A 23,290-nucleotide genomic window follows, 5' to 3' on the forward strand; every position below is an offset into this window, starting at 1 on the left:
CTACACCACTACTTACTCAGTGCAATAATAGACATATTTACATAGGCTAAAAGAAGGTATACAATGGCTCATTTTATTTTGAAGACTTAAAGAAGGACATGAGAGCACTGGAAAAAGCTCCTGGATATTTAAACCATTCATACTGTTAGACTTAGTGCAGTCATTGGGCACAGTTTTGACCAACACTCAGACAAATTCAGGGCATTTGGGAAAATTAGTACAGATCAGGAACTATTCTCTGCAGTTACTTCCCATGAAGCTGACCTATTTTGTGTGGGTAAAATAATTTAATAACATGGAAATAGGCCATTCTATACTGGCTAGCTTCTGGGCTGCAGAGTACAGCTGGTACATGAAGTTTCTTTGTACAGTTGTAGCTTTTTTGAGCCTACACTTTGCAATCCAGGCCATGCACGCCACCTTGGGTCACAGCACCTGACAGTTAAGTAGGTTTCTTTAATATTTGTCTATGTGCAACATAAAGGAGTTAACGTAAAATTCAACATCTATATTTATAACGAAAAATTAAACATCTATTTCTATTTACACTCATACCAACTTTATCTTACTTTTTTCTTATTCCTTTCCACATTAGAATTCTTCAAGCACTTTCAGTAAGAGCTGATTTGCCCCCAAAACTGGATATAATCTTAGTAAAAGCTCCCTAGAAACTTTTTTTTTTTTTTTTTTGGTGGCTGGCACTGTTGCATGATCTTGAACATAAAGCATCTTGATGAGTGAAACATTTGATTCAGCCTGAACAATGGCACTAAAGCATAATATTGAAAAAAACCCTGAGAAATAAACCAAAGGGAGAAATGTTCAGTTACTATAGATTCTCAAAACATTAAATGTATAGTAAATTTCATGTCTGCTATGCTTCCATTGTTTTTTGACTTTCTCAAGAATGCATAACTAGCAAAGGCTATTCTTAAAAGTCTGTTTGGAGTATTGATTGAATGAAACAAAAACTTCTTTAAAGCTCTAAACTGAGAGAGACTAGAGACTGAACCCTCAGCTGCAAAGCAGAGCATGAAAACGAATATTATTATTTATTGGTACTATTCCATGAAACCAATGAAAAATATAGGTAGTTTGTCACTAGGTAAAATGTAATGCTCTGATTGCATAGTAAGCAATAGTCCAAGAAACATAAATGAGCACAATAGTGGTTAGAATATTATTAATATTGTTATTATTAAATATTATCTGTTGGTAATAAAATTCTATTGTTAGTCTGCACTTATCCAATTCATTTTCCCCCTGTCATTAGGTTTAAGTGGTAACTGATCATTAACAGTAGGATTTATAAGTTAATTATTATTAAACACATCATTTTCATCATCATAGATTATTATATTTTTTCCTTTTTTTTTCTTTTTTTTTCTTTTTTTTTTTTTTACATCTGCTACCTTCTGTATAGAAGGCAAACAAATATGGTTAATAAAAATTCAACAAAATTTGTCAGGAATCATGACATTCATTCCACCCCAATGTGTTTTCTGTAGGGAGCAGCAAAGAAATTATTCATTCAGAACACCGAGAGTATTTAGATTGGATGTGTGAAATTATCCATGGTAACCTTGGGATGGCTTAAAAGCACCATGCATCTCCACCTACTCTGCTACTGAAGAGTAGCTAGGGCTACAGATTTAATAGCAACGGGTTGCCTTGCAGTGCCTTGAGAATTGGTTGCAAAGTGACTTACAAACTACAGTGTCGCTGCGTCACTATCATTTCTGGCAGCATCTGCTTTTTACGCCAGAGTCTCGTCCAAGCAAGAAATCAATACAGCCTTTCTCCTTCTGACCATGGAAGTCCTGCTTTCTGAAAATTTAGAGGCTACATTGCAACATGAAGTGAAATTGAATGTAATTATCTAATTGTAACAACAATAGTTTAGGCTTCTGGTTTTCAGAAATACCCAGCACTCACATTTGTAGTCAGATTTTCAGGAGTGCTTCACTCCTAGTAAAGGTGTTAAATTAGATGCCTAAAAAGTGCTTGCAATGATCCAGAAGTTCCTACTGACAGCAGCAGGAGCTGCAGATACCAAGCAGTTTTGATATTGTTTTCTCTGAGTCTAAAATACAAGTTTAGTTGTTTTTTTGCATAAAGAAAGCTATAAAAATAAAAAGAGAGGAACAAAAATATTTTAGAAGAACTCTTTCAAGTTTTCTCTTGGATTCATGACAATTATTTTTTTTCTCAGTGGCTTCCATGAAAAACTTGTTGATCTTATAAATGTGATTGCCAGTGTTCTCAAGAGAAGGATCTATCATTGCCGACAGATTTCATTGCAAAAGGAGCAGTATTTATATACAGATGTCACCTTTAAACACTTACTTTGGAAGACATAAACATCACTTTTGATAAGTTGATCACACTTGTTATAAAGTATAAGAGACTACAAAAGTGAGGTCAATTGTCATTCTATTGTATCATTATTCTTTGGTCTATATCAGACACTAAATCATAAGTATTTTAAGGAAACTGCATACAGAAAACCAAAACTTAAAACAAAGAACAGTAGACTATTGTGCACTTATACTTGATGAATTCACATTTTTATCCTTAAAAATAATAATTTTCTACTTTAGACTATGCCAACATGGTAAAGAAAAGTAATATATATTTTAGGGAAAACTATTTACATAAAATGGACCCAATGAACATGTGAAAATCAAAACTTCACAGGGAATCTTCTGAGTAGTACAGATGTTGAGCATGTTTTCTTTAGGTGATTTTAGGCATGCAACTTAGGTGTGACTGGAGGTGGAGACCTAATTTCCTTAGTTGATGGAGAGAAAAGTTATTCTTCCAATATAGATGCTTGAGAACACTTGGCTTAGCTCCTAAAGTAAATGGTTTGCCCACATTCTTAAGAGTGAATTAATTGTAGTAAAACCCTTATAACCCAGCCAGGGTAAGAACTGAAACATCTTAATTAAAGCTAACAACGTATTTAATTTATACAATTTAATATGTTCCTGAGAATACATTAAAGATTTAGATCAAAGAGAAAGAAATTATTTTATTTTAGTGTTGTTGCCTATAAGGTTCATTCTGTCATGATTAACTGCAATGTGATACTTTGACAGCTGCTGAAGAGAACTGAAAAAAATATAGACAAAGAAAAAACAGCAGAGGATAATAACATCTAGAGCTGTTTGGTTGAAGGCCATTATGCATTTAGCTTAAGTCCTTAGATGATAACCTGGGCTATATCTTAATGGTTGTTTTGCTGGTGAGATGCAATGATGGTTTTAATTTCTTATTCTCATCAGAATTGAAAACCTTTTTGGTAAATGGTGGCGTACATGTAAAATGCAAGTGTGGAGAAACAAAACTAAAAAAACCCTCTTTGTAAGTAAAAATCAAACCCCAGTAAAGCTTTTGAGCCTTAAAAACTAAAACTAATCTAATCATGTCAAAAGAACTGTAAATGTGTGCTGAATTTCAGTCAATATGACTGATTACCTGTCACTTAGTCAGCTGTGATTTCTTCCTGCTATGTGCTTTGGAACCGTCTTTGTTTTAGAAACTCAGAGACAGCGTGTATTATGTGTTAGCTCACCTCCACCTTGGTTTCCTGAATGATTTTTGGGGCTCAATAATAAGCTCTATCAGTCATTTCAGCCTAAAAGCTTCAACAGCATCATCACTCATTTATTTTTATCACCCTCATTAATGCTGCTCAACCTGAAACTCCAAGGAAATTACACACTTTGTGTCACATAAAGACTGCACAGGCTTTTTAAGGGAATGCCTGAATGCTACATAATCATGGGCTTTCTCTAGTTTTGGATTCTGGGTTGCATTTTAAGTGTAAAGTGAGTGTGAAGTGTTGCATGGGTTAAACATGTCAACTGTCACGTGACTTTTGGCCTTAAAAATAATATATAATTTTTTTTCTTAAAACTCCATATACAGCCTAGTAAAAAATCTTGACCAGGCAATATGCATTTCTACTAGCTTTGCTACATATGAAAATATTCTGACATGCGTGCAGTATACATGACAAATCAGCAAAAGGGTACCTGGTTGCAGAGCCCAGTTGCATAGTGCAATGTGCAGGAAGTAAGGGCTTACTTCTTTGCTACATCCTGTATCACTCATCCTTTACAGAATCCAGCAGCAAACTTAGAAAACATTTAGAAGATAGCAGCAAGTAGAAGAAAAGATTTGTGTAGGCAGAGAAGTCACACGAGACAATGTACAAAATTTGACAGAACTCTTGGAGCAGTGTAACCAGCTGCTGCATAAATTTGTCTGAGCTGCTTGCTCCATCATTCCTAGAAGCTGCAGAAAACAAGGTTTTCAGGACCTTTGGGAGTAAAAGGCTATTACTCAGGCCTGTTTCAATATATTTCTGTAGCAAATGAAGGTAGTAGTGTATACAGGCAAAATGGACAATAAAAACTGAATAATACTAAACTGTCACAGCAAGTCCACAGTGTGAAATAATGTCTTCTAGAAAGAGAAAAATAAAAATCTGCAAAACTATTTCTGTTACATTTCATGTGCAGCACGTATTGATCATTTCAAATATCCCCTGTACAAAGACTATTTTCTGGAGGGAAAACAAGAAGGTTTTCATGCTATCCTTTACATTCTTTTGAAGTTTTTCCCTGAGCTGGCAACAATATACATTATTTGTTTTCACTCATTTTATTCTGAAAGTATGTTGTCACAGTAGCACCATTAGCAGCTTCCGTATGCAGTGAAATACCATTAGAGGAGGGCGATGGCAGTGTAATTATATACTACATCTTCAGAGATCTGACTCTGGCAGAGTTGAAGATTACTTCAGAGTTTCAAATTAATCTGAATGACCCCATCTTTATTGCTGTTGAATTTCTGGAAGTGATGAAATGCCAAGTCATTGAAAAAAACTGATAAAAGCCTAAACAATCTGAAATGAGAAATGAAGTGTTTCTTTGACTTCATCTAAGTCCCATACGCTTTACAGCCCGGTATGATATTTTATAAAGAAATTCTTGTTTTAACGAATCTGAGCGCTCTTCAGGTCACTAAGAATAGATCAACTAGGCAAAGAAGGAAAAATCCATTATCACGTGCTTCTACATTTTACATTCACCAGAATTGTGACTGCAAAGAGCAAACACTGCAGCAACAATTTCTGTCATCCAATATAAGTGTCTGTAAAAGACCTGAGCATCAGGGCTAGAGCTATGTTGCAGAAACATAATATAAGGTTCAAGTGTAGGCAAAGCCCTTTTGGAGCCCTTGTCTTCCACCTCTTCTGAGTAATTTGTATAGCAGAGACTCAGTCATATGCATTCATATAAGTAACATCAGATGATCGGAGGATTTGTGATTGTCTCCTGCGTACCATGTTAAAATTTTATTCTTTACTCAGAGTCATTGAAGTACAACTAAGAAGTAGTTGAGGCTACTCTTGTCTTGATAATATTTTGCATCATAGTGCTCCTTTCCAGTTGTTGAAACAAGAAGAAGAAAAGCTTATTTTAGTACATTCCCTTGGAAAAAGAAGAAGGAAATGTTCCTTTAGTATGTTCCCTTGGAAAAAATGGCGAAATCGTAATTACACAATCTTTAGTAGCTCAGTCAATGCGTACTACAAAGCTACATATGGTAATGTCCAAATGTGGATGCTGACACAAGCAGACTTTACTTACAGGGATTTTCCCAAACAAATAAAGCAAGTTTTGCCTTCAGATACAATTTGCATACAGATGGACAGAGGGAGGAAGCAGGCAAAACACATTTGTTCAGAAGCATTCAAACAGACAATTATATAGGTACCATAGCCCAAACTACTAGCTCAGAAAAGAGTAGGTTTGCTCCTAATCCAGCAGTGCTAATGTCACTTTTTTCCTCACCTGGAAATAATGTAAAGCTGAAAAAGCTGACACAGCATGCACTGTAAAGAGATAACGACAGGGAACAGTGTCTGCTATTTAATTCAGTGGCTGGATGCGAGTCATCTGTCCTGCTGTTTCATGATATACAACTCAGAGCCTTGTTTTGTGAAGTGTGACTGAACCACTACCAGGCCGAAATCTCTGAGATATCCCCATAATACTCCTCCTGTGAGTCACAGATGCCTGTCCTGCTGTGCTATTGAAAACGAGGTGTAAATGTCCTCCTATGCGTTCACATGTAGGGGAACAGAGAATGCCAGTGCACATGTTGATGTTTTCCTGGGCCAAAGGGGCTGCTCTGCAAGAGCTGTTGAAGACTGACCCGGGAAAACAAATGATGGGGCAAGGACATGCTAGCTTTGTTGAGAGCCAGGATGAAGCAAATCAAACATCCCAGGCCCACTGAAATCATCTCCAAAAGCTTCTGGCAGTTCTGACAGCAAGGCTGCTCTGTGGAGGAAGGTGAGCACTACCTGCCCACTGGAAGCGCTGCCATGGTGGTCCTCACTGGCAGCTGCACAAAATAACAACTCCAGCCAGAGGCACAACTGAGCAGGAAAGGCAGGTGCTTCGGCAGCCATGTGACAAGCCAGGGCATGGTTTTATAAACTATAAACCTGCTGCTGCTGCTGTTGTTAACGTCATGGCTGACTCAAAGCACTTTGGACCTTTTTTTAAATCTGTTTTAACTATTATGTCTAGCATTTTTTTCAACACGCCTGTTTCCCTGAATGAAAGCATTTTGTCCTCACGTATCAGTTGTAACGATTATTTTTAAAGTGTGCAATTTTCAGTGTATTCTTAAAAATTTTTATTACCACTAGTATTATATAAACTGAAAATGGAAGTGTGCAGAGCTAAAAATCTATCACTGAACTTTTAGTAAGAGTACCCTCTGGTGGCTAACATGTAAAAAATACTTATATCTTCCCTCTCACGATTTGTACATGTAGTTATAATACTGAATACTACAGAAGCAGATGGAAATTCTTTTTCTCTGAAATACATAGATATATTTGCTCAAACAAAGTAAAAAAATCAAGTACTAAAAACTGTTAAACACTGATGGAGGAAAATGTTTGTAAGTGTTCTGTCTACATGTAGAGTTTAATTCAAAAGAATGAATGATATGGGTAAAATTAAAGATAGAAATATAGATAGATAGCTGAAGAGACAGAGATGCTAAGGTCCTTATGGTTGTATCGGATGAAATGTAGGGGAAATTAGCATGTTCAGTGGGTAATGTGTAAAAGATGCATATCTTTTTCCAGTCCTTTTTTTTTTTTTTTGTATCTCGTAATTTTATTTAGATTATTTAAGTCTGTTTCTTTTGCACAGCCTCCGTGTTTTTAGTCAGAGATATGTTAATTATCAAGAAATCTCAAGAATGACTGTTTACCACTTTGTCACAGGTATCTTCCATTTAAAAGTACCTGAATCCTCTCATGTTGGTTCTGCTATTGGAAGGATCAGAGCTGTGGACCCTGATTTTGGGAAAAATGCAGAAATTGAGTACAACATAGTTCCAGGAGATGGAGGAAACTTGTTTGACATCACAACAGATGAGAATACCCAGGAAGGAGTCATCAGACTGAAAAAGGTATGTGGCACCAATGGGTTGTATGTACCTATGGCTCAAGTGCAAAACTAAGTAAGACAATTAAATGTTGCGCAATTATAGCCGATAAGTAACACGCAGTAGTTTGTATTTTTATTAGAATCTGTGGTTGTGATCTTAGTCTTAAAAGAAATTGGAGTTTAGCCTTTCATTTCATATTCAATCAGGTAAGACTTTTCAAAAATAATATTCATTTTAGTGGCAGAAAAGTAATTTGTATCTCTGTATAAAAAGTGTAATTTCTCTTTTATGGGAAATTTTCCATATAAAATCATATGAAAAGTGCTCCAGTTCACAGCATGGAATGAAAGAGCTATATTTTATGTTTCAGGAAATATATCCCATTTTAAACTTGTGTTTTATTTTGAAAATTTACATTTTATGTTTGTTATATTCATAATGAAACTGTTGTGCAGTACTGTGGTGAACATAGTTTTTACTCAGGGTAGAGCAGTCCCAAGTGGTTGCAAAACTGCATGTCCTGCTTCCAGTCTCCTAATAGTGTCCCAAATAGCTAGTTACCAGATATTCATATAAGGAAGAACACTGAGTCTGAGCTGTTGATGTTGCTTCAGTGTACTAGAATAAGTTCAAGATTACTGAATTTATTAATTTCTAAAATGGAAAGCACAAGCTTTATTTGGAATGCAGTGCTTAAAGCACTCAGCAGGAGAGATCCAAAACAGTGACAGTCACATTTTAACCAATGGTTGTCTTCTGAGTCCAGGCATGTACACATACACCAATGGTCAACTTGTTTACTAAGAAGGAATCTAAACCACCAGCTCATTTTGAAAGGCCAGATTATGTTTTGTAGACAGCCTATATTTGTAGGTGTAATTTTTGTCAAACAAGCACACCTATGAGCTGAACACTTCGCAAGGAAGTGGAAATGAAAGGGTTCTGGCTATGTGTATTAAGAAAAGCTTTAGGAAAAGAGAAGCTTTAGTTCCAATAAAAGTTGGAATTTAAGTGCTTAAACCTCCCCTGGCTCTGACCATGGATCTATATTTGCATTATACTCATTCTAACAATGAAATTCTTGGCTTCAACCTCTTGACCTGGGAAATAATAAATTATCCATGGGTTCAATAAAGGAACAGATGATGTCAAATCACTTATTCTTTTGCTAGTTCTAGTGACATAAAATGGAAGCTACAATACTCATGTGAATTTACTTCTCAGTGAGACATAAACTCCAGTCTTTACAGATCCCTTTATTTTCTGACTAAAAGTTTGAATGTACTTTGAATCCTTATGTGAATTTTTAAACTTTGTCTCATTTTTAAAAATCCTTCTGATCACCTTTTTGCCTCTATGCAGATGACTCAAAAATAATTCTATCTGGAACTGTCAGGCTAGCTGCATGCCTTTCCATGTGTAGTAGCAGTCGAAAACAACAGTGAGAGGGAACCATTGGAAAATGAATGTATGAGCATCAAGAGTAGATTTTTGCTAGGATTCACTTCTTCCTGGATTAATCCTAAACCTCAGATGTGCTGCTTGTTTTTATACACAGCAATGGAATTTTTCCATACTTATGGTTAAGTGTATCTATTAGGCTATATAGGCAAAACATTCAAACTGGCACTGCAGATTCAAGCAGCATACATATAATATTTTTTACCAGTGAAGAGCATCCATATATGAATTTGCCTGATACAATTATCTTAGGATGAGCACAGGCAAAGTACTTCAGAGTTGGTCATTTTGCTGCATTTATTCAGTCTTTTCAGTATTAAGATATGACATATCCGAAATTTTAGGACACTTCTACTATAGCAGAACATCAGTTGATGCTGCCCAATGTAAATGGTAGATCTCTGTCATTGAACATGAGCATGAACATGGAGCATCTCCCTTATGAGGAAAGGCTGAGGGAGCTGGGTCTCTTTAGCTTGGAGAAGAGGAGACTGAGGGGTGACCTTATTAATGTTTATAAATATGTTAAGAGTGAATGTCAGGAGGATGGAGCCAGGCTCTTCTCAGTGATGCCAAATGGTAGGACAAGGGGCAATGGGTGTAAGCTGGAACACAGGAGGTTCTACTTAAACTTGAGAAGAAACTTTAGTGTGAGGGTGACGGAGCACTGGAACAGGCTGTCCAGGGAGGCTGTGGAGTCTCCTTCTCTGGAGACATTCAAGACCTGCCTGGATGCTTTCCTGTGTGATCTCATCTTGGTGTTCCTGCTCCGGCAGGGGGATTGGACTAGATGATCTTTCGAGGTCCCTTCCGATCCCTAACATTCTGTGTAACAGGAGGGGGGAAAATTTGGTCCCAATCCCTTCTTAATCTTACTCTTCACAGTGAGCCTGGGGACAGTGACAGGCTGTGAAGGACAGGGAATGCCAGCTTGGTTCTGTGCAGGAGTGTGTAAAGAAGATAAACACAACACGCTGGTCCTCTAGCAAATGCCTTTATACAGACCCTATATATTGCCCTTCCCAAAACTTTTCTCAGGGAAAAGGCACCACTCACTGAGCTTTAAATGATCCAAGTGTTTTAAGACATTTTGGAATCATCCAAAATCCATCCATTTAAGTTCCTTGCTGGATCCCAAGTTAAACAGGAGCAATCTGGATTCTTAAAGATACTGTTAACTCAGTTGTCTTTTCATTGCCTCTACACTTGTAATAGTATTTTCATGGGTTGCAGTTTTCAGATTTTGAGAAGTGCTGGACATTTACAATTCTATTGACACCTATTAAAATATATGCTACCCATACTGTACAAGCCCACAACAGCACTATTCATTTGCCTATACAGAAGCAATTTCACATTGCATAGTGTTCAAAACACTGATTAAACCTTGTGGGATTATGTAAATATTTAAGTTAGGTATGCATTTCAATCCTTCTTTAAATCAAAGCTAGTGAATGAACAGGACCAACACTTTCAATTATGAATTATAAACAGTCAAAGCCACTAATAAAATGTGTCTTGCACTGTAAAAACAGGTTTGCACTTTTTTTTCTGTATCATAGCATATTCTGATACTGCAAGTGGTGTGGTAATTCACTGCTAAGTCATTTCAAAACCATTTATAAATTTGCTTTTATTTTTCCTGAAAAAAAAAAAAAAAGAAAAAAAAAATCCTGATTGCTATAATGTAAGCACAGTCAGATAACATCTGTACACCATAAGAGTGAGCATAGGGAAGACTCCTGGTGTCCCTCAGCCAGAACTGCATTACTACTACTACTTGCTTTGCTATCAAGACTGAACAGACTACTCACCTCATCCCACCCCTTCATTCTCCAGGGGCAGGGAATACCCTCTGCAGATGTATGTATGCACAGGCACTATCTGCCTATAATCATAACTCATGGGTTTTTGTGAGTGGGAATTGTGGCTTTACATTTTGAGGAGGAAGAGCAGGCGATATTAAGTCCTTCAGTACAGGCAGAAAGAGGTAACCTAGGTACCCACAGAGAAAAATGACAGGAAGAGAGAGGAAGAGCAAGGGGAGATCTTTAGTATCTGCAGTTTGAAATTCTGGCTGTCGGGTTTGTTTCTTCCTGGAACAGTGAAAGGCACCTGCAGAAACAAGTAAGATGCTTGAGAGCAGCATATAGGTGAACCCTTGACATTGGTCAGGTTCTCGCCTTCTCCAGATACAGAACATACATGTATTTTGCCCACTTCTTATCAAATCTTGAAACACTCACTTCAGATTTGGTCAAATCTATAGCACTTGCTGTAGATTTGCCTACAGATCTCATTTTTTACTGTGCCTTCTCATCTCTGTAGTTAATGAATGTTCCTGGTTGACCTGGAGCTTGCTTTAATAAATCAACCTTCTCTATAAAACCAATTATTTCCTTATACTATTTAAAATCCAGTGCAGAAGTGAAGTTACTGAAACATGTTAATGCACAGCAAATAGTCTGATGGATGTGTTTCATAGAACATACAGACATTCAACCCATCTTCAAGGGGAAATTGTTGCCAGGATTTGAGATGAGCACACATGACATAGAGTTGTTCTACAATTGCACAATGCTAGTATGGAGGCAAGCCCGAGTTAGTATGTGCCTCCTCTCAACCCAATGCTACTGTCCATAAATTTCTGTATGTCCTGGGACTTACAGCCTCATCCAAAATTCTGTTTCTCATCCCAAATTTCTGTTATTGTTGGTGTGGATCATGAAAGCCTGATCACAAGCAGTACTTTTGTATCTCTCATGTGTGGATAAAAAGCAGAAATTTCTGGAGTTTCTGGTCCTGCCTCTTTAGGCAGGAGTAAACTGACAGGATAGTTCTTTTCCCACCCTTCACAGCACCCTTGCCATGCTTCTCATCAGAATCCATCATATCTTTCAGCCCATTTCTTTTCCTTTCAGTTCTTTAATTCTCTCTCTCTCCCCATCTGTCTTCTATCTATATAATATATAAATTCAGATACAGATACATCTATATAGTAGCATTTCTTACCTTCTACCTTGAATAGGGAAACAGTAGTATTTCAAAATATATTTATTTCTAACACAGAGCTGTTTATGTGCTTTCCTAGTCATACTAAATAAGCTTGTTCATGGTACTTCTAGAGCTGCAAGATGAAGTGATTTGTCAGTATGTGTTATTTGATTTTGGGATTTGTAGAATGCCTTTGCTGTACACAGCTGTGTATATGCTGATAGTATTTTACTATGCAACTATACAGAGCAGCTTGTAACAACACATCAAAAAGCAGATAAGAATTGGTAGGGGAGGCCAAATACATCTATTCTGTCACTAATACTTAGAATATCAATTAGAAATACCCCTCTAATTGTTGAATAGTTCACAGTTAATAAGACGTTGCCTTAAGATTAGCAAAAAGGCTGTTTACTGTGGAAAAACTCGTAATTTTTGTAACATAACAGCATTATTCAAACAGCTTTCTGAATGTAATAATTTTCATAGAAGGAATAAATATTTCTATTGGTTATTTAAAAAAACCCCAATACCTCTATGAAGTCATTACATTAAAATCTGTTTAACTGAAAGATGTTTCAATAATCTTACAGTTTTTTTCTGTAAGAATCAAACATTCTGCTATGTTTGTTTCCTTATCAGCATTCCAGATGTTAAATGAAAATAGAACTAAGCACTGCCAGATATTTATTACATAACAGCAAAATATATTTTAAACCAAATAAAAAAGGCAGCTGAAATATTGTGTGGACTACTCTTTTCCTTCACGGTTTTCAGTGACATCTACTAAAAAAAAACAAAAACAAAAAAAACCCAACAACAAAGAAATGCTATTTTAACGTCTTTAAAACTAAAAATCAAAAAAGTTTTGCCTGAGAGTTAGGCAGACATTCAGTTCTTCTATTTTCAGGCAGACTCCAGGCATATCAGTCAAATGACAAAATTTGAGACTGTCAATAGCTTTCTGTATGGCTTATACAATCATAGAATCATGGGCATCCACAACTTCTCTGGGCAACCTGTTCCAGTGTCTCAGCACCCTCACAGGAAATAATTTCTTCCTAATATCTAATCTAAACCTCCCCTCTTCCAGTTTAAAGCCATTTCCCCTCGTTCTGTCGTTAACTGCCCTGATGAAAAGTCCCTCCCCAGCTTTCTTGTAGGCTCCTTCAGGTACTGGAAGGTAAATATAAGATCTCCCCAGAGTCTTCTCTTTTCCAGGCTGAACAGCCCCAACTCTCTCAGTCTGTCCTCATAGGAGAGGTGCTCCAGCCCTCGGATCATCCTCGTGGCCTCCTCTGGACTTGTTCTAACAGGTCCGTTTCTTTCTTGTGTTGGGGGCTCCAGAACTGGATGCAGTACTCCAGGTGGGGCCTTATGAGAGTGGAGTAGAGGGGGAGAATCACCTCCCTCGACCTGCTGGCCACACGTCTTCTGATGCAGCCCAGGATATGGTTGGCCTTCTGGGCTGCAAGAGCACATTGCCGGCTCATGTTGAGCTTCTCATCTACCACCACTCCCAAGTCCTGGGAAGACCAGAAGTGATCAGGAGATTGTAACATGGATTCCCCACAAACACAATGCATTGAAACCATAGTCTTTTGGTGCATGATATATGTTGTACAAAATATTTTTCTCTTTGAAATTAAATCCTAGGTTTACCATTTGCAACATTTCCCATCTTTCCACAGATGTTTCAGCTGCATTTTAGCCTCACTTATATTAAAAGGCTAAATTCTGCTATTTTGTGGGAGTCTGTCACTGATTTCTTTCTCTGATGATGGCTCAGCACTTTCAGCCTGTCTCTTCTTATTTTGAATGCCATCTGTACTTTGCATTGGCCTCATATTGTTTAACCTCTAACTATATTTATCAACACACTCATAGAAGTGCAGAAAAAGAAAATTGGTTGCTCTGAGGTTACAGTAGGAAAACATTTTCCTTTCTTGGGGTCAAACTGTCTTTTCAAAAATACAGCATAGCATTGTCCCATAATGCTAGAGCAAGAGAAGTAATGCAACCACTTTACCCCATTTCTGGGTAGCTGTGCAGTAAAATATGCCAGACTGGGCATACCAATACATAGAATATCTTGACATCTTAATCCTTTCTGTCCACCCCCAAACAAGGACTGTTTTCATAGAATCATAGAATGGTTTGGATTGGAAGGGACCTTAAAGATCATCTAGTTCCAATCCCCCTGCCATCAGCAGGGACACCTTCCACTAGATCAGGTTGCTCAAAGCCTCATCCAGCCTGGCCTTAAACACTTTCAGGGAGGAGGCATCCACATCTTCCCTGGGCAACCTGTTCCAGTGTCTGACCACTCTCACAGTGAAAAACTTCTTCCTAATATCTAATCTAAACCTACCCTCTTTCAGCTTAAACTCATTTCCCCTTTTTTTGTCATTACGTGCCCTTATGAAAAGTCCTTCCCCAGCTTTCTTGTAGGCCCCCTTCAGATATTGGAAGGCCTCTATAAGATCTCGCCAGAGCCTTCTCTTTTCCAGGATGAACAGCCTGTCCTCATAGGAGAGGTGCTCCAGCCCTCGGATCATCCTTGCATCGTGAAAGTTGTGACTGGGTACTGGCCAAGGACCGTGATCTGGTACTGCTGCCTTGAAGAACTCAGTGAAAGAAGCCTACAACGACCACATGGATTGTGGCTCTTGCCATTAGCACATCTAGCTGCAAACATATTCATACATCACAGGAGCCAATCTGTACAGTTTTAACACAGTTTTGTGGCTATGAAAGACACATACAAGGCATCAGTTAGAATTACTACTTAATTGACAGCTTAGATTTCCACTCCAAACTGGGTCTTTGAACTCTAGGTTTTTCCCCCCTTAATATGTTTTTTTGAAAATGTGTTATCAGTTTATATAATCAGCTGGATACGAGGTTTTGTTTTTGGTTTGGGTTTTTTTGGGAGAGGGTGTTTTTGGTGGGGGGATTTTTTTGGTATTGCGTAACAGTGAACATGAGTAGTATAGAAACAGAAAAGACAGTGTGACAATAATTTAGATAATGAAGCAGCATGTCCATTTGTAGTGAAGGCAACAGCTTAGGGTCTACACTTTCATCACTAGACCACAAGATCTTCACACTTAATATTGTCTGTTTCTTTCTAGCCCTAGTTTTTTCTTCTTTCTGCCAGTCCAGTCATGAAGGTGCAACTCACACTGGCTTTTACTGGGAATTTTGTCTGTAGGAGTATGGTTGCATGTGGTAGTGGATTGGTTAGTAGTAATTAGTTTTCAAGCCTGATTATTTCTATAGCACATAGACTTGTACGGCTAATTTTAAATCCCCATCTCAGAAAAGACTGACCATCTAGTCTATTAAAATTATAAATTCTTTCATAAAGATTTAAAATCATACTAGCTGTTCAGCTAATGTAAGTCAAGGTAACTCGACTGATTTTAATAGAGCTACTTCAATTTACCCCAGCCAGTCATCTGTCCAATTATGTCCTGTTGTGATAAGGACAGAAAATGGCAGAATTTAAATCTGTCCTTGCTGTGACAAATTACTCGAAAAACTGCGGTAATGATGACTGGGGGAAAAAAATGTCAGACATTGAAATAGTCTTGCTTATACACTTGTGGACCTGCTCTCTTTTCCAGATAGCATTTTTCCTGTTAGAAAATTTCCAACTTGACAACTGTAGGCAGTAACCACTAGGTGCCAGTGTTACCCAGACATCAGGAAAAGACTTTGCCAGTAACATTAAAAACAACACGAGAGCTAATGCAACTCAACCCGTTAACTGGAAATAAAGCTACTGTGTCTTTTCACCTAAATAAGACTGCATTAAGGTTTTTAAGATGATTACTTTTCTAAAACCAGAGGCACTAGATTGATTTATGTTGACAGAAACCAACACCAAAGCAATCTGATTCCAGGATGCATTTCCATCAAAACCCCATATAGTTACACAAAAGCTGCTATGCTGCCTTCAAGTCCTTATGGATTACATCTAGGAACATGAAGCAGAGTCAAATCTGCATTTTTAATGCATGCAGCTCAAACACAGGGCATGAATAACAATTTACTGATAAGATAGACATATTACAGGAAAAACTTGGTTCACATGAAGTTTGAATTCACATTCCAAGCCACCTTTGAAGTTTGGTTTGACCCATTGGTATATATCAGAGTTTTCATTTGGATTTATTTCCATCATTGTCATGGTCATCTGAAAGCTTTCTCTGCTAAAAGAAATTGAAATAATCTGTTTAAGAAACTGGATCAGCTAGAGACAGCTGATTGCCTGTGCATGGGAGCTGTGAATGAAAAACTCTGGCTAACCTGCACACAGCTCATTTGAAAGACATGAATCTCACTCATTTAACTTCAGACATCTGCAGTGTGACTGTTTACATCCATGCCAGTCATCCTGATTTTTTTTGATGTGGAGAAACAGTCATTTCCTGGGTATGATTCATCTGGCCTGTTTCAGAAACTACCTTAGCATGAGATGAACTGCAAAACAAGCTTAGATGATTAGCTCAGGAACCGAAGTTTACACTGAAGTTGTCTTAGATTATGTCAGATTAATCCTACCAAAGTGATTTTGTGATGCTTTAGTCAAATCTGATGTTTTGCTTTTGTTCTTTCTACAGCCGTTAGACTTTGAAACAAAAAAGGCATACACCTTTAAAGTTGAGGCCTCTAATCTCCATCTTGACCATCGATTTCACTCTGTGGGTCCTTTCAAAGACACTGCCACTGTGAAGATAAATGTGTTGGATATGGATGAACCTCCAGTTTTCAGCAAGCCTATGTACACAATGGAGGTTTATGAGGATACTCCTGTGGGGACCATTATAGGTGCAGTAACAGCACAAGACCTTGATGCTGGCAGCAGCTCAGTTAGGTAAGGAAACTTTTCCTTCTTCAATAATTCTCTGACAACTCAAAGTGCTGCTGACAGTGATATTCGGTGGCAAAGGGGATAGTAAGAAGACATAAAATATTCCAAGCCTGTCACTGTAACAGATAACTGCTGCTCTGAAAAAATATTGAAAAAAGATGCTGGTTTGGGTGGGTTATCTGAAAAAATACATTAAGTGCTCACAGCTTCTTATCATACAGATCATATAAGTTGCCATGCACTGACATGACTTCAGAGATGGTGTGCTCAGACCAAGGAATTAAAAACATTGTTTTGTTTGGTGTCTGGGCCTTCCACAAAAGGAGCTCTGAAGTACAGAAGTGAAAAAGGAGGTTATATGTGCTTTGTCTGTGTTGTACCACAGTGAGCAGTGCCCCTTTCACAAGAACCACTCACTCTCTACATCGGTCAGCGAACAAGTACTGTGATAAATAATTGTTGTATCTGTCTTGGCTAAGGCTGTGGGGACGTGATTGCTGACCAACACGGCTGTGTTCAGTAGACTTCAGCACAAATAAACCCCTGCGAGCAAAACCTCTCATTTACTGGTATAGCTTATTTTCCTGAAATAAAAGGGAGAGAGGAGCTGTTATACAAATGTAATTTATTGATTTTGCTGATGTATTTCCAGCCACATTAGAAACTATAAAGTGAACCACACTTGTGTACCAATAAGGAAGCTCCAGTACAGACACGGTCTAAGATGTAGGCAATCATTACACATACTTCCAGCGCCAATTCATACTGTACCTACCTGACTTCAGGAAATATTTTTATTCTCAGCCTTTCATGAGCAATACTGCAGACACAAGGGAAGTCATCAATCTTTAAATATTAATGTTTATCAAATGAGACTATGACGGAACAGGAAAATGCTACTAGTGTCTACCAACTACATACACGTTCATGCATATTTGACTACAAATTCAATTTGGAATTTTTAATCCATGACTCTTTACTTATATTCTCAAAATGTACAATAAACATGCTAGATAATATATTGTAATTTTGCAAAAATTTAACATTCAACAATGACTGTTTAGCTCCTGCTTCGTCAATTCACTGTTAATTATTGCTTAAAACTCTTACTAATGTTATTTGTTTCACTAGTTCTTTTTAAAATACATTTTTCATTCTTTTTTAATACAGAAATGTATTTGTTCATGAATCTGTGACACATTCCTTCCCTGACAAAGGATCAAAACCTTCACTAACAAAGACTGAAGTGGGAACCTTTTTCCCTGGTGGTAGCATATGAAAATAGCCCCACTGAAGTCAATATTCTGTTGAAAACCACACTCTCTTGAAACCAGATAGCAAGCCTTTAATCATATTGGTGAACAGTTTTCATATGACAGCAGAATCTTTTAAATGTATAACCACTCCTCAGTGAGAGGTTTTTGGTTTTTTGTTGTTTTTTTTTTTTCACAGACCCTCCTAGGAGACTCAAGTGCTTTAGTTACTAATCCTGCATTTGCAACTACACAGGAAAAATCATCTCACAATGGTTTCTCCAGACACTATGCTCACTGTAATATTGAATCCGAAGCTGTTTTAAAGTGTCCACATCTACCTTTTTTAACCTTAAAATCATTACTTGGATGTCCAAATGCTTATCTACAGTTAAAAGATCAGGAATATTACAGAATATCCTTAAATTACAGAAGTGCTCCCAGGGTCACTTTTTATGAACCAATTCAGCTGGTTCATGCTCAGGGAAAAATATGTCCCAGTATTACCAATTTCTCCGAGGCACCCATTCCTACCCAGAAGTAAGTCAAACATTTAATTTGGTGGACTTTGGAGGGAAGTGCTTCACTTTAAGGAAAGGGATGTGTTCCAGTAAGCCATTTGACATATTGAGAGGATTAACCTGGTATCCTCTCCATGTAGCTCTCTTCCAGCTTTGTAAGGTCATTTATTTCTATCAATTTTCATGTTTCAGTCCTGAAATCTTTTCCTTGGCTCTCATTTACCTGGGGATATATCTTATTCTCTTTATTCAGCTTGATCTCCAACTCTTTGAATTTAGTGATAAGATTCGTACTAATTTATCAGAGATCTGACCAAGCTCTTATGCTATGGAAGAACCTACATTTATCCAAATGCTGACTAGTCCAAGCAGAAAAAGCAATTCTATGTAATTGTTAGTTACTGATCTATTAATGTTCAATATTCCATAAGTGATATATCCTCTAGCTGAAAAAAAAGTACGTGACTAGAAGTTAGAAAAGCATAAATTACTTTGAGAGAGTTGCATGTGATTACAACTTATTAATCTATCTTAACCAGTTATGGTCTTTAAGCTATTTAAAATCTAAATTATCTCACAGATGTGAAGAATGGCTCCATCAATTTCATAATATTTTAAAGGAAGCGTCTTCTGAGTAAATATGGCCTCTAAACATGGAAAAGCAAGTAATGTTCTTCGAGGCAAGAGCCCATACAATTTGCTGTGTGGCACAGTTTCTCTTCAAATTCATTTGTTTTCTCCAATATGTTTTCCTAGAGCAGTTTGGCCTTTAAGATGCCCATTACAACAACAACAAAATCAACAGTCTGCCAAACAAAAGAGACTAGGATATACAAAATAATCAACAATCTGCCAAACAATAGAAACTGGGATAAAAGACCAATCTGCACTGTATGCAACAGAAGGCAAAACTCTGGAGAACAAGGCAGGCTAGAACAGCTCACATGAAAGGAAGCAGCCCTAGTCATAGCAACTAAATCCATGTTATCAGACAAAAACTTTAGTTCTGTTGTACTGGACACATCAGGAAGGGAGAGATAACAGTTAAGAGTGAAGTCTGGATTAAGCTGTTAGAAAAAGAAAAATTCGTTGCTGGAAGCCACTGAAAATGTTGAGGTTTATATTATTTTTCTCTTTTCTTCTGTTACTAGAATCAAGTTTTTGGACAAGTCAGGAATTTTAAAAGGTTTGTCTTGTGGGATGATGTTTGTTAGAAACGTTGAAATGAAAGGGCACAGAGCACACATTTAGCAAGAAACAGGAAATGAAGCACAAGGAGAAAAGGGGCTGCAGGTATTCAACACGTGCAAGGGTGACTGGCTTTGAAGCTGTTTTGGAACATTACTCCAGTGCACCTGATTTTCAAACTGTGTTAAATCTGAAGTTTATTTGTCTCAGGAAAGCTATTTTGTCTATTCCCATTTTATCTATAGTGCTGCAAGAAATGCTCAGCGTAAATGTTAATATGAAGTCCTATGTACTTTGGGGCCATTAAAAATCCCAAAGCACTTCTGAAAAGATCAATGATCTCATGATGTTCTCAGAGTCCTTTAGTTTACGATGGTTACAAGTCATCCGGGAGAAAAAGAAATCAAAACAAAAACCCCACCACCTGTATTGTAGTGTATTACAATGTATGCAAATTGTAATATGTAAATGTTTTTAGTAAAGATCCTTGTACTTCTGGTACAAGGAATTTCAGGACTTCCTAAAGATCACTTTTACATGTGTCCATACAGCATGAGTGTTATAGACAGAGCTGTCCAAATGACAAGAAAGTGCAAATGGATGGAAAGACTGAATTATCTGCAATACTTTCTGGAATAGTGAGCTTTATCTAACAGTGTGTGAAGTTCAACAACTTTGCACTGGCACCTTTGAAGTTTTCAGATTTCCTTGGAGATGATCTTTTGGCATAAAGCATTAAAGGATTTTTGCCCTGATGCAAACCCCAGATATGACTCCAATTACATCTAGTTTCATATTCCATACCACAACACTGCCCTTCAAATCTTCTCTGCTTGACTCATAAGTTTTGCCTTATGAACCACAAGAACCACTCAAAGCAGGAAAGCTGTGGGGACTGTGCATTTTCTTGCCCAAGTCCAGAGGCATGACACCATGATATTAAAGAAAGAAAGAAAGTCACGTGTAGTAGTCACAGGTCAATCTTACCCTCAATATCTTGGGCAAAAGACTGTATTCCCTGCATGTGCTTCCAAAGAAAAAGCCTTATTTTTTTCCTGGGCTAGTTCACAGTGGTCCAGATACATTCTGTTTTCCCAGTGCAATACTTTTGTCATGTAAAGATCAAGAAAATACAACTATTGTGTTTCTTCCTGAATTCTTAAACATTTTATCTTAATGTACAAGCATAAACAAGATGAGTTAAAGTTATGTATGTAACAGGAAAGTGCTTGACCTTCTAATCACATATTTTTTCTGACTTTTTGTGCATACACTTTTTGAATTTGGTCCGTCTTCAAAAAGAAAAATCCCATCCTGTGACATCAAACTGAATCTTATAGTTGCGTGTATAGAAAGACTGGGACATCTAGTTCCAGCACCTCAAGCTGCTTCATTTAATAGCAGATTAAGTTATAGCTAATTTTCTGTGTATTGTACCACACTGGAGGAGAACAAGATGCTTTACCAGTTGGTTTTGTACTATAAAAGATGGTGACACTCAAGAATTTTGGTTCCTTTTTAGCTGCTCTGGTGAGTTTTGCATACTTCATCCTCTGTTATTGCTTGTTTCTGTTGCAATTTTAGTTCTACTCCATCCCTTGCATTGTACTGAAGTCTCAGTCTCCTGAACCACTTTTAAGACCCCTGTTTCAAGTTCTAATCTATCTAGGCTAGCCAATTCAAATCCCTGTGCCAGTATATCTCAGTTCCTACTGCAGATCCCTTGCTATCTTTTTGAGTTCTCCTACTAGCTGGCTCTTTTCTTATATCTCCTATGCTCTGGCATTCTAATACCAGCTCTCCTATTTTGCAATGCATCTTTCTTTCTCCCACAGCTGGTTTCTGCCTTTTTGCTCCTGAATGAAATCCCATTAGCTTCATTGGCGTCCCACTCTACTGTCTTCCTTTCTTCTGCTGATGGCAAACGTCTTTTTTTATCTCAGTGATTTGATGTATTTTTTCCTCTTTGTTCCAGTTATTTTTATCTTCTTTCTGGAAGTATAGGAAGGGGGTTTCTATTACAACATTTTATCTGAATCCCAAAGAGTATATTTGGCCGACACATCTGCTCTTTCCCCAGCAGCCTCCCTAATTTCTAGTCTCATTTAGCTCAGTGAGCACTGAGCTACCATATACACACAACAACCCCATCTACCTACCTTCATGCTAGAAATGATGTAGGGCTACAAACTCCTACTTCCTCCTCTGATTTCTCCCTGACTTTCTGACTTTTCCTCTCTTTCCTTCTCTGGCTCCTAGACTTTGACTTCAGAACCTCAGACAATCACATCCTCCACTCCATTGTCCCCTTCCTGTAAGTTCCTCCCCATATGATCCCATGTACCACTCTACTATTCTCTAGGTTTGAATGAGCTGTGTTCTTCCCGAGCAAGGGTGTGGTTTTACGCAACTGAACCAAAAGGTGACTCCTCTTCAAACACAAGGAAGGAAATTCTTCCTCTTCTGTGTATAAACCGTCTTCCAAAAGGACCTGTTTTCTTGCAACTTAAGAAATTCCTGCTCTTTAGCAGAGTCACAGCAACTGACTATATCTCCCTGCTTTATCTTTACTGTGAAGCAAAATGTGTAAAACAAATTATTATGGTAATCCTCTAAAATTAGTATGTTTTTTTTCAGATTTGCGATGTATTAGGTGCACACAAGCAGACAGTTACCACAGCTCAATTGACAAGTGACTCAGTTGTATTAATTCAAGGATTGTGGTACCTCAGTTCCAGGGATCATCTTGGAGCTGCTACAAGTAACCACTATAAAAAAGTGCAGATTTGTTTTAACCTTAATCTTAGATCTATAGACTTAAGGCTGAAGAGATCACACACCTTTATTTGGTGGGGAAGATAAATGTACTGTCTCTTATTAGCACTTAGTGAGGCTGCAGCATGTACACTGAAAACAGGCAGAGATGAGCTGAAAAACCCTTCTTTATCATTTTGGCATGCATGCAGATGGACTGTTTGATCTGTGTGGGTTTTTGCAGGATTGGCAGGAACATGGAGCAAAGATGAGTACTTTCTGGCACAAGTCAGAAAGCCTGTGCTAGAGGAAAGTCAGACCTTCTCAAATAAAAGATTGCTAGGATTTATTTGACATGCATAAATTTTCCTAGGTTGACTCCTGGCAGCACTTGCAGCATGAGATACTATTTCCTAAGACCACAAAGTCAAAAGCAACTGAAAGCAAAGTTTAAAACTGAAAGGCACCAGTAACCTTTATTTACAATTAGCAATTCATCATCTTAGTGAAGCTCAGGAAAAACAGCAAGTGATCTTCAGTTGGCATATGCAATCATATGAAGCTATAAAATATCAGTCAGGAGTTTGGAACTAAAAGAATGTGTAGATGCAAGAAGTTTATGGACTACTGCTTTCAGTGAATGACCTGTTTGTGAGGGAAGTGGATGCTGAAAATCAAGAAGTGTGCATTCAGCTCCAAGGCAGAAAAGGACAACTTGGCGGGGAAATCTTTTACATTGAGGATACCTAAGA

General features: G+C 37.6%; 1 protein-coding gene across 1 annotated transcript in view; it reads left to right on the forward strand.

Moving 5' to 3' along the window:
- Positions 1-23,290, forward strand: part of CDH12 (cadherin 12) — a 72,977-nt gene that overhangs the window by 14,520 nt on the left and 35,167 nt on the right. Inside the window, exons 3-4 of the mRNA XM_010177743.2 lie at positions 7,322-7,509; positions 16,572-16,825. Coding sequence (XP_010176045.2) covers positions 7,322-7,509; positions 16,572-16,825 — 442 coding nt within the window. The remainder of the gene's footprint in view (positions 1-7,321; positions 7,510-16,571; positions 16,826-23,290) is intronic.

Source organism: Antrostomus carolinensis, unplaced genomic scaffold, assembly GCF_000700745.2.
Source record: "Antrostomus carolinensis isolate BGI_N321 unplaced genomic scaffold, ASM70074v2 scaffold8891, whole genome shotgun sequence".
Lineage (NCBI taxonomy): Eukaryota > Metazoa > Chordata > Aves > Caprimulgiformes > Caprimulgidae > Antrostomus > Antrostomus carolinensis.